Below are 16,152 nucleotides of genomic sequence, written 5' to 3'. Positions count from 1 at the left end.
AGACTACAGGCTAGACTAATAAATACATCAGTAAGGCGCTGTGATGTGCCTGTGAATGTGTGTGTGTGTGTGTCTGTGTGTGTGTGTGTGTGTGAGAGAGAAAGAGAGAGAGAGAGAGAGAGAGAGAGAGAGAGAGAGAGAGAGAGAGAGAGAAACCTAAACAAACACTGGCACCGCCTATAGTCACAGCAGAAAACCTAAGGTGTACTGACAGGTGTACCGAACACGGGTATGGCGGAGTGTTGGACAGGACACAGAAAGAGACAGTGAGCGACCTGAGGAGAGATCAAGCTGCACCCGAAACTTGTTCACCCCAACCGAGATGTTACCTTTTGTTAATCAATATGTTGAATAAAAGAAAACACAACTGCATCTCTGAGGAGACGACACAATCTTGCCCTCCTGTGACCTTCAAATTTATTAGCATTTTTCATCAGTTGGGGTCAGTTTAACCCCAGTAACTTATACCTCCAGAAAATTAAAAAAGTTACCTGACATAAACCCAAGTTTATGTCAGATAATTTACGTTTCTTGTTGACTACCTTTAAATAAAACACAATCCCCCAGCAGCAAGACGATGGCATACGTGTTGCCTTGAAGCATACCATAAATAGTAAGTTTGTTAAGCCTGGTCAGACTGCAAGTTTGTTCTAGTCTTCCCAACCTAAGGCAGTTCATATTAGCATTGGTGCCTCGTGGACCATTTCCCAATAGTCAAACCAGACAAGACCTAGCCCAACAAAATCAAACATGAAAAGCCTTCAGACCATTTACGCTACAGGCTAATCTGCACTACCATCACGTCCAAGAGGCCTCCCCAACCCCAGCCTGCCCTCACTCAAATGATTTAAATTCTGCCCTAGGCTTAAGTTTGAATCAATGAACCAGAAAATGTGACTTAATTTTCTGTTGTTCATTTGCAATTGGCCTTGCTATCTGATGGGGGGGTCATTGTTAATATCCTGATTCCTACCCTGTTCTACCCAGTATTCCCTCTGCTCAAGCCCTGCGATGGTGCTGCATTTTTGTTTTCTATAAAACTGAACTGGGATGGCCTGCTTTTGACAAAGCCTGGCACTAAGGCAGCTTTTATTACTAGTGAGAGTAATGCTCCATAAAGCCTCCATATCACTTCTCTCCTGTTCAGAGTGGCTTATTCTTGCAAGACAGATCGTGTGGATTGTTGAAATGCTAAAATGACATAATGTTGATTGGACACACTTCATTGGACAGGGAGGTGAAGGATGTTAAAGCAAAAAGTGGGGTCATTAGAATATACAAGTGTTAGTGGCAAGATGGCAAGAGCTGTCCATCACTACAGCTCATTTCCAGTCTTACATCTTCAAGGTTCAGTCTTTGTCCAAGAGAACAGCTAACAGCTGTGGAGTCAGGCATAAAACAACAAACAGGCATACACATGCAGTATACTATATTAGGTCCAGAGGCGCTGAGAGAGAAAATGTAGCCTGTAGTCCACTGCATTTTCCTGTAGTAAAAAAAACAAATGCCTATAATTAATTAAAACCTAACAAACATAAATGAACTAAAAACCTAACACTACTTACTACAAGCTAAAACACAGTCCAGACCAGCTTTCACCATCTAGAATCACAGTAAAACAAGTGAATGATCTGACCAACAGATAACATTTTGCTTTTCCCCAGTACATATTTTTTGGTTATAGTAAATAGATTTTAAGACTCACTACTAAACTGAATCACTGATTAAGTTGGATAAGTTTTTTTAGACCCAAGGGTTCAGTATGAGCAAACGCTAATAGACACTGATGGAATGCAATCATATATTTAAACCACAAGGCACGGCTTCATCAACAATCAAACTACAAACTGTAGGTTGTGTTTGAGGCTGCAGAATTACACAAGATATCTGAATACAATTCAATTTGATTCTATTCAGTTCAGCGCATCTCAGCAAACTGCAATCATCCTTGGTTGGCAATAGTCTGAACTGCCATCAAACAAACATAAAGAAGTAAACACACACAGTGCACACTGAGCATTTGTTTTTCCATTTGCACTTCAAATCGTCTTGAAAATGAGAAACAAAACATGTGAATCCAGAGAGTGTGTTTGCTGCTGAATATATTTTGTGCGGATGTATGCATTTACAGTATGTAGTTATGTATGTATGTGGGGTTGGGTGAGTGGGTATGGAGAAGGGATTTCTTTTTTTAACTCAGTGCTTAGGTACACTCTGCCTCAATATTTAGACCAGCAGCCCACCACAGGACTGTGACTGCATACTCTTTATATCCAAAATACAGCAGCTGCTCCACCAGTATTACCAAGGGAACTGGAAAGACTGAGTGTGCAGCAGTGCAAGCCAGTGCTGTATTGTATAAAAGCTTTATACAATAGATATACAATAGCTCATTGTCACGCTGACTGTCAGTGTTTCATACTGTTCTAAAAAAATATGTCCATAAAATATATGTCTTTAAATGGAAACAAAAATGCACATTGTAAAGTCAATACAAAAAAAAAAAAAAAAAAAAAACCCTTAGCCATTTGTATCAGAGTTAGAGAATTACACTGATGACATTACACTGTAATGCTGTTTAACAAGCTTACAACAGGTGAGGCTGCTCTCTCTTTATGTGTACTGTACATGAAGAGCTACTCTGGGCTGCCCGGCACAGCAACAGCTCTGTAACTCATAGTTAATGATGCAGGCAAAAGCAAAAACATATATTCTATGAAATGGTAGCAATAAAAAGGCTGGCTAATTACCAAGTTCATCACCGGAGATGAGTGCGTTTCAGCACCAGACAACAGATTGTTTAATCATGTATGCTAAGTCATGTGGAAAGGGTGTGTGTGTGTGTGTGTGTGTGTGTGTGTCTGTGTCTGTATCTGTATCTGTGTGTCTGTGTACTGCCCTAGAGTGAAGACATCATAAAAACAGATTACAATCCCATGCATGTATGCACAGGCGTGCGCGCGCGCGCACACACACACACAAACACACACATACCTGTAAGTGCCCCTCCTGAGTAAGTGCATGGTGGTTTTAGCTGATTCTTGATCAACCTAACACACACACACACCTCTAACATCTGAATCTAACTGATTGCCACCATCTGAAGCACCTCATCATCACTTAAGATGTTTCCCATAATTCTCTGTTTAAGTGGAAGCATGCCAAAGAGTCTGTCTTTCACTACCTCTCCACTTGGGGAAATAATGTTAATCTATCTTCATGGATTTATTTGAAGGCATATAAAGTTACGAGCTGTTAGAGAAACACATTTGATTAGTGGGACTATTACCATCACTTCCATTAGAATTACCAATAAACCCAAGTGGAGGAAAAACACAGACGTAAAAGTAAACTACTGTCACTTTTTCACCTGGGACTCCGTGTACCTGCTACAAAGCTGGAATGAATAAGGACTAATTAATGCATCAGCCAGAGATATGGAGTGCAGAAAATGAACGCAAAAAGAGTGAAACAGATAGAACATTTGTAATGCAAAGGTAATAGAAAAGAAAATAATGAAATATGAATGAAGAAATTATGTCAAAAAAGACAAAAAGAAATTGCGGGATTAGTGAGCAATGAAGAATGCAAAGCAATTTAAAGGCCTTGGAAAATCGAAAAAGTACACTGAATCCTAAAGTCGGTCACTGAGGCCAAATAGAAGTGAGAGTGTTCGTGTGTGTGTGTGTGTGTGTGTGTGTGTGTGTGTGTGTGTGTGTGTGTGTGTGCGCGGTGGAACATGGCTATGAATGAGGGCAGGGTGTAGATGTTCATACCAAGGTCTAGGCCTGGGGAAGACAAAATACACCATCTCCAACAGCAGGCCCATTACTGAACCCACACACACACACACACACACACACACACACACACACACACACACACATTCTCAGGGTCACACACCCTATTCACTCAAGTGGCTCTGATGCTCTGTCTGTGACTTAAGCCCTCCTTTTCTTTCTCTCTCTCTTGCTCTTGATCTCTCTGTGCCTTTCATAACACTCTTCTTCAGGGTTCTCTTGTTTTTTTCTGTCTGTTTTTCTTGGTCTTCACTCCCCGCTTTCTTTCTCCCCCTTGTTTGCTGGAGGAGAAGCTGATCAGGAGAGGTCAGCTGACTGCAAACTGTCTATTGAGGACCTCTCCTCTTATCTCCTCTCCTCTCCTCTCCTCCAATCAATAAGGGCATAGATTCTGCTGACACATAACAAAAGAATTTGTCCTTTGTCCTTGACTGCAGACCACACACATGCATTCAACAGACAGGTGACACACACACACATGCAAAATGCCAGGATCGATATTAACAGCAGCCATATCGGGCTATGCTGCCTCCCACAGAGCAGAGTGCAGGAAGCTTAGAAGTCGCACATTGATTTGATGGCTCCAACAAAGTATGCACGTATGCACTGAGATGCATTGAGTCGGCATTGACTTACAGTACAGTTGGCTTTTTGCAAGCTAATGCAGGACACAATGCAACGTCAGTGGAGATGTAAATAAAAGGAGACTCTGCTGTTGATGGCACTGTCATTGATTGTCATTGGTTACTAATGGTGCCAAATAGAGAGGAATATAGATAGTGTAATATGTAAAGAGGAAGAGAGACAGGAAGGAAGAGTCAGAACCCCTGTCAGAGTAGTGGAGCATGAATGAAGACTATTGCCCCCTTGCTGGTGCCTTGGCATGGCACAGCATGGCATAGTGCAGCCTAGCATCACATGGAGCATACACCTGCCAGTGGAGAGTGAGACAAAGCGAGACTGGAAGATGGGAGAATCAGTGCAACAACGGTTGCCAGTAATGGTATTGAGTGACATTGTGGCACATGGGAAGGGAAGGTTGGTGAGAAAAAAGTGACAGGGAGAGGAAATAAGGAAAGCATATAATTAGGAGTCAATAATTAAAAAAAAAAAGTTGTAAAGTAGATAGGAAGATTAGGGAGAAAAACTAGAAATTAGAGGGCAGCGATGCTTGCAGGTTATTTATCAGAAAAGACAAGGTGGCACTGAGAAGCTGCCAATTCAAAATCCCTTGCATTTAGTTCGGTATAATAAACACAACAACATTTCTAGGCAGTTACTGAATTCAGCTATGATCGGCAGAGGCACTAATAGGTCACCTGCTAATTTGCAACCCCTCTGGATGTGATAACGCAGGACATGCTCTCTGTTTTAGGAGGACAGTCTTTGCCTCAGTGTAATTTTATCCTGTGTAATGTAATAATTACCAAAAAATATTTTTGGGATTGTGGATTGGACTCTGGTCCATGTTCACAGTGTAGTTGTGATGAGAGACTGCCAGGTGTAATGTAGCAGCAGTCCCATCCCTGATAATAAATAAATAAATAAATAAATCCTGTTTATAGAGGCTTGCTTTGTGTAAAAGTGTTTTAAGTGGGGAGGTGGATGAAGCATCCAACCACTCCACTGGTATAGGTCTGAGTGCATTAGTATAATGAGATATATTAATGCTTTTATATACAGTAGGAATGTACTTATGTTTTCCATCTTGCAAGGATAATGAAGAGTTAACGGAAATGCGAAGAGTCAGAGACTGGCAGAGGGAAGACGCTGGTGAGCTAAACGGAGAGTTGATGGAAAGTTAGAAAAAGGAGGAGGAGGAAAAGAGAGAGGCAGAGATCAAAGGAATGGTAAAGAGTGGTGTAAAATGCCGAAACGAACGCAGCACTTGACTGCGACACTTAGCCTCTCTAGCTTAACCTCTCAGAGAGCCAGCGCTAGCCCCTTCACTTAGCATAATAGTCTTCAAGTGCCAGCTCACCAGGCCTTTTTCTAATTAGGCTCAAGCACCCTGACTAACCTGTGAAAAATGCTAATACAATGCTTCAGCAAAAATGATCCGCTAACCAGAAACTCTGAAATGAAAATGAGATGACTGCTATCAGGACATAAAAATCTACCCGGCTCCCGCAGACAATTAAAATTCTTTAAACCGTGTGTGGGAGGTCAGTGAATGGAATAATGATGTTTTAAAAAGCTGAAGTAAGACAATATTGTGATACTCTATTGATCCCTGAAGCAATGCCTTTTTGCTTTACTCCATTCAGGGCGATCACAGTGTAGGTTGGGCTTTCTAAATCACCACACCACTCAGCCCAGTGAGGTGTGATGGGGGAAAACATTGGCAAACGTAGCCTTGTTGACTTATTACTGTAGAGCTTGTCACAGTAAATGTTGTCTCGCAACTATGAGCCGAGGACAAAACAGACAGGACAGAGCTGGCTGGCGGACACGTGTCCTCTTTCATCTGGCTATTAGATCTGTCATTAGTGCTTGCTGATGTCAGCGTACCCTGAGAGCATGCACTGAGGTATACACACATGCATGCACACACACACTCACTCACTCACTCACTCACAAGTCCTATTTACATATAAGGAGCATTATCTTTTGAGCTGATGTCAGCATAAAAAGGACACTGGTATGATGTCATTAACTCCAGCACACCTGAATACCTACCACAATACTGTTAAATGTCATGAACACACACACAGACACACATACACATATAGACGCACATTTAGACACGCATGCGCGCACACACTCACACACACACACACACACACACACACACACACACACACACAGACACCCATGCACATATTCATAGCTTCACATGCTATGTGAGTCCATGAATACGTAGGAAGAAGTGTAGTTAATGTTGACGTGTGACTTTAAAGAGAAACACAGGAACAGATAGGACAACAAAGACACTAACACGAGGACACAGACTAATGTTTCACAAGGCGTTTAGTAACACGTTGCTTTCTGAGCTTAACACTTTTGTTGGATGGCGAAATAAGGTTTCACTACTCTATCTCGCGGTGAAGAAGCGAAGAATCTTATTCAAAGGTAGAGTGGTGTGACTTATTTTGTGCTGGTGGTTGTGGCCACCACATCCTCTCTCTCTTTATATGTTATATGCATAAATATTAAATTTTACACTTAAAAAGGCTGTGCATAGTGACATAAGTGGTGTAAATTCTTTCTTTAGGCTTTAACAATATTGCGATATTTTAAAAGCGCATTACACTAATAATGTCAAAGTTGCTCACGGTACAGGCTGAGTCGATGAGACAAAGAAAATCTTCACTACTGATGCCCTCTGGTTACATTCTGAGTGGCTGAAGCTGTTGCTGACCAGAAAACAAAGTCCATGTTAGGTCATAAGAAAAAAGGTGGCAAGTATGTTTGATTAAAAATCTTTCAAAATATCTCTCACATGCTACTATTACAATGTAACGTAACTTTGGTATCTTTAGAGTTTGTGGGGGATAAGCAAAATGCACAGTGACTTTCCCAGGCATACCAACATGTTCTGAGTTCAACAAGCAAGAAAAACACATAACATGTGATGATTTTCAATGATTGATACCAGATGTTTTAGAGAATTAAGCATTTAACACACTTCAAATAGCAAAATCCTATCACACACACACACACACACACACACACACACACACACACACACACACGCCACCGTGTACCGTATTCTACTCACAGGGTGAAGTTCTCCTCAAGGTAGCAGCGGTTCCTCAGCAGCCCCGCCCACAGCTGCACCCCGATGATGCCGAAGATGAAGAAGACGAAAAAGCAGAGCAGCAGCACGTTGCCAAGCATGGGCAGAGTGTCCAGCAGCAGGTTCACCAGGATACGCATACCTGGAAGCACATGTGTAGTAATGTGTTTTTACTAAATCAATCAATCAGTTCTTCTTCTTCTTCTTACATGTAATTATATTATCATTATTAGGGCCCGAGCACTGGAACAGTGCGAAGCCCTATTGTTTTTGCTTCGTTTCTTTCTTCTTCTTCTTCTTCTTATTATTATTACGTCCAAGTAAACCTTAATTTGACCCCCTAAACATGCTCAAAAACTCACCAAATTCGGCACGTACATCAGGTCTGGCGAAAAATTTGATAAAATGGACAAACGGACCCCCTAAGTGCAAAAATGGGCTCGGTAGCGCCACCTAGGGACACAAAGGCAGCTGGTGCGGCCCACAGGAATGTGATAGAAACACCAAACTAATGCCGAAATGTAGGTCTCATCAAGCCCTACAAATGACGCGCTGACACCCCCCACCTAAAACCAACAGGAAGTCTGCAATTTGCGTTTGAAAGTCACGTTCTCGCCCAAAATTTCGCTTTGAACGAAATCTATCTCCTCCCAGGCTGTAAATGTCAGCGGCTTGAAAATTTAACAGATGACAGAGGACACAGTGCTGAACAAAAGTTGCTAAAGATTCCGTCATTACTTGATTCGTTTGGATTTTATAAGACCTCAAAGTCGGAGTGGCCAAAACCAACACCTCGTTTTTTTCCATGGAGTTTGGTGTGAACAGGCTGACACTTGGCACTAATTAAGCCCCTGGAGTCTAAAGTAAAAGTCTGACTGCTTTGAAAACTATGCAGATGGAAAGAGGACAAAAATTCCTACAAAAATATGTCGTTTTGATGTGGATTGGACCAAGTTTGTGGGAGCTGTGAAGAGTTTTCAAACATTTTTGACTCTGGTGTGCTCTGCTCTGCACTCTGCCTGGACATGTGACTCACTCTAGCTGCCTCAGGAATGCGCAATACACACCCATTGTAAGAGCTCAGAGGGAGCAGAAAACACTCTCAAACTTAAACTGCCATAGCTTAAAAATGGTAAAAGATAGCAAAATCATGTAAATGGGAGATTTATAGATCCGAGTCTCGTGACTCGTTTAAGCTTTGAATCAAGTCTGTAACTCAAACGGTGACCGAGCTGTGACACCTCAAACGGGTGGGTTTTCTGGATTTCTCCATTGGATTGAATGAGGATTTCTCTGTCTGCCTGCATTTTGGTGTGATCATGCCACAGCTGCCAGTACTCAAGTCAGTCACACACTAGGACATGCTAAGGGCGCCATCTGCTGGAGGGGCGCTGCTAGTGGCCAGAGGGGCACCAGCAGCGAATGTACTACCAGTGGGTTTTTGTTGGCGTCGTGTGTGTGTGTGTGTGTGTGTGTGTGCACGTGCGTATGTGTGTGTGTTTGTGTGAGTGAGTGAGTGAGTGAGTGAGTGTATGTGCCTGCATTTTGGTGTGATCATGCAGCAGCTGCCAGTAGTCCTGTCGGTCACACACTAGGACTTCCGCGGCCTTTCAAAATAAAAGCCCAAAACTCTTTCACAATAAAAGCACCGAAAAATACCCTTAAAGCTGGAACACACGGACGAATTGTCTGCGCTTCGACACGCGCGCCGTCCCCGACGTGCACGGGGGGGCGAGGGCCCGTCCAACGCTGCTTGCAGCTTTAATTATTGTTGCTGTTGTTAGCAGTAGTAGTAGTAACTATCTAATTAATTTCTAATGAATAATATTAATAATATTAGTAATATTAGTAATACGAGTAGTAGAGTTGTTTTTTGTTTTTTTTTTTCTAAAAAAACATAGTAAACAAAACATGCATAAACAGTAGATATGGTTAATTAACTATCAGGAATAGTGTCAACTATCATCTCTAGTCTTGGCTTCACTCCCGCCCCTACCTTTCCCAAGGGCATGGGGATGGCGCCTGCCTTGCTGCAGGGTCCCTCTATCTGTTTACTACCCCCGCACCACACCCATCCCACTCCTGCTCCCACTGCCAACCTCACCCCATCCTTCCTACTCGCTTCCCCAACCTCTGCCACACCCCTCTTCCTCTGGTTGTACCTTCCACCACACACACATTCACATATCACACCTGCATCTTTATGCTCAATGACCCCTCTCATTTGAACTTTGAATTTGACCCCCCCAAGACACACCAGCTGTACCTGCCTTGTTTTTGCTTTTTTTTTTTTTTTTTTTTTTTTTTTTTTATATTTTGCCTCCCAGCTTCAGGTTTTGTATTGTTTTACACTTGTATTGTTGTCACTTTATTGCAGAATAAAGTGACAACAATACAAATGTTAAAAAAAAAAAAAAAAACAGTTAAAAATAATCAGTACAAACAACAAGCATATCTTCAAACTGCAAAATAAAATCATATGAAACAGAATGCAACTGTATGAACACATATATCAAACTGTATAAATACAAATTTAAAAAGTGAGTTTAGGGGCCCTGACAAGCTCAAACACCTGAGGGGCACTCAGGCCGACCCTGAAACACAGCCTGGGGACCTCTGGCTGTGCTCACCCTCACATGGGGCCAGGGACTTCTGTTCTGTTGCCAGGGGGGCAAACCACAAAGTGCTTTCAAAGTGTTCAGCAAGATCTTAAAATGACTGCCAGTAAAGGCATGCAAATCTCGGCGAGACATGATCTCATCGACTAGTGACAGTTTAAAGGTTTGCTGCAAATTCTGGACGAGCTGCAGATGCGAAGGAGACTTATGACTGTGACATGAATACAGATATTTCAAGTCATAATGCCTCATGCTTGGTATGGTGATGATTTTATGATGATAAATTTGACACTTATTACGCATAAGTAGGTACATGTAAGAATTACGGCAAACTGGCTTAAAATGCACAATGGAAATAAATGTGGAAGAGTGTAAAATACACAGAGGAATAGGTAACACTTCACATTGACAATCTCACCCACACACACACACACACACACACACACCTACACCCACACACACGCACGCAAACAAACAAACTCCAGCCCACCTCCTGAACAAAAAAGTGCAGTCAGGCCACAGGGGTCCCACTCATGATTAGATGAAACATAATTGCAGAAATACGTCCCCTGTCAAATAATGATGACCTCATCCCCCGTGGCTGTGCCGTCCCATGGTGATGACATATTGAGATGTGATTAGTGGAACATAATGACAGCTGATTGAGCTAAAGAGAGAGAGGTGAGACCCACTGATGAGATCACTGCAACCCTGCACTGACACCTGGGAGATGAGTGTGTGTGTGTGTGTGTTTGTATGACTATGTGTGTGTGTGTGTGTGTGTGTGTGTGATTGTGTAAGTGAGTGCATGTTTACTAATCAGATGTTTAGTGTGTGGACGTGTGTGTGCTTGTGCCTCACTGGGATTCATGAATAGAGACACAACAGTAGGTTAATGCGTCATAAACACAACTGTGCCTCCAAACTGCTTAGAGACTGAATGACAGGAGAGAAGCTGAGAGCCAGAGAGTGAGAGAGAGAGAGAGAGAGAGAGAGAGAGAGAGAGAGAGAGAGAGAGAGAGAGAGAGAGAAGAGACACAATAAACACACATGCACATATAAGCTGCCACAGTAAAACGTATTAAAGCCCTTCAGAGGAGATCTTCTGTATCCTAAGTGCTAATCAACACTGTCATCCCCATGCTTTTTATTTTACTGCATTTAGATTAGCTATTATGTGTCCACTTAGACTATGTGCTCACCTTTAGAGGTTCATTTATCAATTCTACATAAGAGAGAGTGTGTGTGTGTGTGTGTCCCTGTCTGTATTTGCATCATTCTGTAGATTTGGTTAATAAAATGGTAGGTGGTAATATTTTAGAATGTAGTCATCATGATGTCATGTTTGCTCCATGTTTGGATATTGGAAAGCTATTACAAAACTATTGCTAGATGTTTATTTATTTGATCACACGGTTGTGTTGTTTACTGAAATCTGATTGTTCCATGAAGGCATAGTAACATAGCAGCACAGACTCTAATACAGAATTGTGGAGTAGCCAATTATATAGCAATAAAATGTGAAATATTAAACACGTCTGGGTATGGACACAATTGGAAATCTATGGATTGGATTTGTTTTGAATTGCCTTGCATACTATAAAATCATTTCAGATATATTATTTTGTGTGTCCAAGTCCACTTTTGCTATTTTTACTGCGGAATAAATGGCCGTTGCGTGAGGTGCAAAAAGGTTGTACTTTGGGCGTAACATTCAATAAACCAATCAGTGTGCAATCTCCCATTCCCTTTAAAAGCCAGGTGCGCTTGCACCTTGGAGGATTGCTTTTATAATGGTGGATTTTCCTTTGTAGAGGAAATAGATCTGCTTGTGTGCGAACAGAAAGTGCATCTACGGCAATAGCAGGATTCTACCAAAGCTCCCTGAGTTGCAGCAGGCATCCCTGTGTGTGTAACAAGGAGAGTGTGCGTGCATTGCAGGCGTGCATTACTAGATAATGTGACCTTAGAATAATAGTGAAAATTGTGGCATTAACTTCAGACCTGGTTTTTGGTTAATTTGGCAATCGCTTTCAACTGCCTCATGATAACAATGCACCAGCAATACATCTGATCACATCTCATTTTAAGACCAATACGCACATGAAACCCTAGATGGGCGCAAGTGCATTTGCTATTTACACAATGTGGCTGCTGGACAGGACAATGACAGTTTTGTCAGCTGGAAACTAGTAAAGATACTTTTGTTGCATTTGGCACCGCTTTGCACCGGGTATAAGATACAGTATGTTGAGTCAACGTGCCTTGTGTTATTTTGATACTTGTTGCTATTGGCATATCCAAAAAAGGTGTTAATAACAACAACAAGCCAGTTTGATAATCATGTCATGTTGGATTGAAAAGCAAGACAGCCATGATGCATTGAAAATGACCCATTAATTTCCGCAGTGTACCAGAAAAGACTTTTTTCTTGAGGTCAGAGTGCACCTGCCTTCTTTCTGCAGCTAATTTGTCTCATCAACTGCTATAGATGGAGAGCAGTTATGTTGCTGATGTGTATGTGTCTCTGGTGGTGGCTGCAGGCTAGTCTAAATGTGTTTGTTCCCCAGGGTCCTCGTCATTAGGCCACTGTTCCATTAGGCCTAATTGGGTGAAGAGAGGGAAAGATGGATGGAGGGAGACAGGGAGAAAGAAGATGAGACAAGGCCTGAGGGTTAGCAGAAAAATAGCAAGAAGAGGAGCCAAAGAAAGAAAGAAAGAAAGAAGGAAAAACAAGAAAGAGAAAGTTGCAAACAAACATGAAGAGAATGGAAATGATAAAAGCAAACCAGAGAGACAGAGAAAAATAGTATGGTATCACTAAGAAATCAATCTTTTGTTGCTTCTCTCTCTTTCTCTTTCTCTCTCTCTCTCTCTCTCTCTCTCTCTCTCTCTCTCTCCCTCCCTCTCTCCCTCCCTCTGTCTCTCTCTTCCCTCCTGGTGGTTGCACCAGTATGCCAGCTCCTGCTGTTCCCAGATAAAGATGGATGCCTCCTCTCGCGACACAATGGAAACACATTTACAGCTACCTGCCTGCTCTATTCACCAAAGAGGAAAGGAGGGACTTCTCTTCTCTTCTCTTCTCTTCCCTTCTCTTCTCTTCTCTTCACTTCCCTTCTCTTCACTTCCCTTCTCTTCTCTTCTCTTCTCTTCTCTTCACTTCTCTTCTTCATTTTGCTTTCCCTATTTCTTATTTTGCTACCACTCCTCTTCTAGCTTTTGCTTGCTCTGTCTCACACCAATTTCATCAAAACCAAAATTCAACACAGGTACACACACACACACACACACACACACACACACACACACACACACACACACAGACACACACTCAGCACTAGACTATTACCTGCCATTTTTTCAGAGGGCTACAAATTGAAGTGTGTGGGGGGTCAGGCTGTGCTCATGCTCCCTGTGTATTGGTGGACAAAGTACGGATCCAATGAAACAAGGAACAAATAGCTTTATCCCTCGGCTTCCTCACCGATAATGGGGTCACGGACAGGGAAGAGGATAGGCTGCCACACACTCATTACTTAGTGCTTACAGATAACAGCACACAGTGCACACACGACTAACAGACACACACACTTGAAATAAGAAAATGAGTAGGGGTAGTCTCTTGATTTGCATTAAAAAGGCAAATCAAGAGACTACTCCTATGCATGCACAGATTCCCACACACTTAGACACACACACCTACACACATATACTGTATGTATTACTGTCTGTATTAGTGAAAGGCTCATCTACTCCCCTTACAGTGCAACAATGCATCTGTTAACAACACACGTGTCTGGAGACTCATGCAAAGATGACTAACAATCTCCACAAAAGCAGATTTTGTCGTACAAGCTGTACACTTGTCGCAAAAACATGAACCCATCTATTCACTCTACCGCACATAATGTCTCCCAATCAAACCACTTAGCGCATAATTCAATTAACATCCATATTTTATGAGCGCTGCTGGTGCCAGTGCTGTCTTAAATATTGATAGGGGTATGTTACTCCTCAGTGGTCACAAACAAATGGGTGAATGGGCAAATTATAGTTTGGAATATGTGAAGGAAGGCAGAATCGGTGCAGGCACTGGAGAAAAGTTGTTTTCTTGGGGGGTAATTATATTGAAATAGGGAGAATTTTGCTGTGCATAGTGGGATAGTTCAATGGTCAGAGAAATTCTCAAACAACATGCTCTAGGTGGCAAGAAAAGCTATAATTTTAGATGGCTGTGTGTGTCTGAGAGGTGTGTGTGTATTTGTAAGAGAAAGGAGTTGTTGGAAAGAGACAGATAATGCTGTCTGTGCATAAACAAAATGAGAGAGAATGTATCAGAGGGAGAAACAAAAATGTGTTATTTTAGTATGCTGGCTTGTTGAGATAATGAGAAAATAGGGAAGGCAGGCTTGGTGCAAAAATGTTAACAGTTCCCACCAGCAACAGACAGTTCCTATTTGGGCCAGTGTAGTGGCCAGAGGTCACCTGTCTCACACCATAAACTCTACTCATCTTTTCCATCTGCACACAGCTGGAGTGTTTTTAACCAATTTTTAGCTTTATGTTCCTATTAGTACCACTAGCTAGCTCTGAAACAGACTGCATTAAAAGGCCAGCCCTGTCCTAAAGCCGAGGTGTTCATTGGTACACATTTATCTATGAGGTCAATTTGTGTCTGATTCCCCATATTACTGTATTCTTATATGGAAAAACCTGAAAATCACTGTCTAGTTCTTTCTTATCAGCCCCTAAGGTCCAAACTGAATTAGGCAAAAGGGCTTTGGTGTACTCTGTTTCCTCTGCTTTGGACTCATTTCATGATTATTTAAAAGTTAAAGGTCTCACTTGGTGAATTTAAAGTGATATAGAAGGATCTTGAGGCAAACTCGGGCTCTGCCTCTAATCCCGCTTGTCTCATACTGGACTTGCATCTTTTGTCAACCAAGAAAATGAAGTTAGAAGTAGGTGCTTACCCTTTGAGCGAATATAATTGCATTTTTTCTGTAAATTACTGCAGGTTGTTTGTCCACACTTTTCATATTTTTCATTAGTGCTACTTTCTTAGCCAAAGCCCCTCTGAAATCAAGATTTTCATTTCAAAGGGACCGCCTGGTTAATGAAAGTTTTGTAATCTGGCACTGGGGCATGAATCTCTTTGTGGTATGATAACTGAAGCAAGATGAGTTTGATGAGAAAACAATACAACAAAGCACATCACACCTAATGTGTCTGAATCTGAATTATCATCCCAAAGTTAGCATTTGCTTCTAATTGCTTGGCTAGCCACTGAAGTGCTGGAAGTGTGCGGGAAGACTAGTCTGAGCATAGCTTGATTAGGGTAATTGCTCCTTACAATGATTAACAGCTGCCTGTTAGGGCAGCAGGACAAAGAAATCAATAGGTGTTAAAAAGTTTGGCCAAGAGCTGAGTTTTAAATTAAAGGGACGGGGTTATGGTCATGTACAGATCAGTGAAGCAGCATTAACAAATGGTTTGTAAATCGGATAAAGTGGTGACTCAGGGCCTGAGCAGGGCATGTGATTAAGCACAAGACAAAATAAGATGAATGTTTAATGATCCCCATAGGGAATAGTGGCAGATGGATGCACAGAAAGGCAGAGATGTAATACATTTGTACTCTATGAATGCACAGCGCTAACAGAAACACCTTAAGACCTACACAGACACACACACACACAGAGAGAGAGAGAGAGAGAGAGAGAGAGAGAGAGAACTCCAAACACACAAATATATAAGTAATAATGCACTGATGTACAAAACTGCACTTACACACACACACACACACACACACACACACACACAAAGCAAAATAGGATGCACTCACTGGGCACTCTGTTAATGGCTTTGAGGGGCCTAAGGACTCGCACTGTCCTGATAGCTGACAGGTTGATGTTCTGGAGGTCCAATGAGTACTCCACCATCCTGAAGACACAGAGAGAGAGAGAGACAGAGAGAGAACGCATGAAGAACACAA

At 42.0% G+C, this 16,152-nt stretch overlaps 1 protein-coding gene across 1 annotated transcript in view; it reads right to left on the bottom strand.

Moving 5' to 3' along the window:
- The window catches only part of LOC115364085 (voltage-dependent T-type calcium channel subunit alpha-1I-like), a 170,393-nt gene that overhangs the window by 75,320 nt on the left and 78,921 nt on the right, over nt 1-16,152 (bottom strand). The window contains exons 4-5 of the mRNA XM_030058506.1: nt 16,003-16,100; nt 7,522-7,681 (exon numbers count right to left, since the gene is read on the bottom strand). Coding sequence (XP_029914366.1) covers nt 7,522-7,681; nt 16,003-16,100 — 258 coding nt within the window. The remainder of the gene's footprint in view (nt 1-7,521; nt 7,682-16,002; nt 16,101-16,152) is intronic.

This window comes from Myripristis murdjan, chromosome 8 (genome assembly GCF_902150065.1).
Source record: "Myripristis murdjan chromosome 8, fMyrMur1.1, whole genome shotgun sequence".
NCBI lineage: Eukaryota > Metazoa > Chordata > Actinopteri > Holocentriformes > Holocentridae > Myripristis > Myripristis murdjan.
Note: the sequence above shows the minus strand (reverse complement) of the source record. Positions and strands in the feature narration are given on the sequence as shown.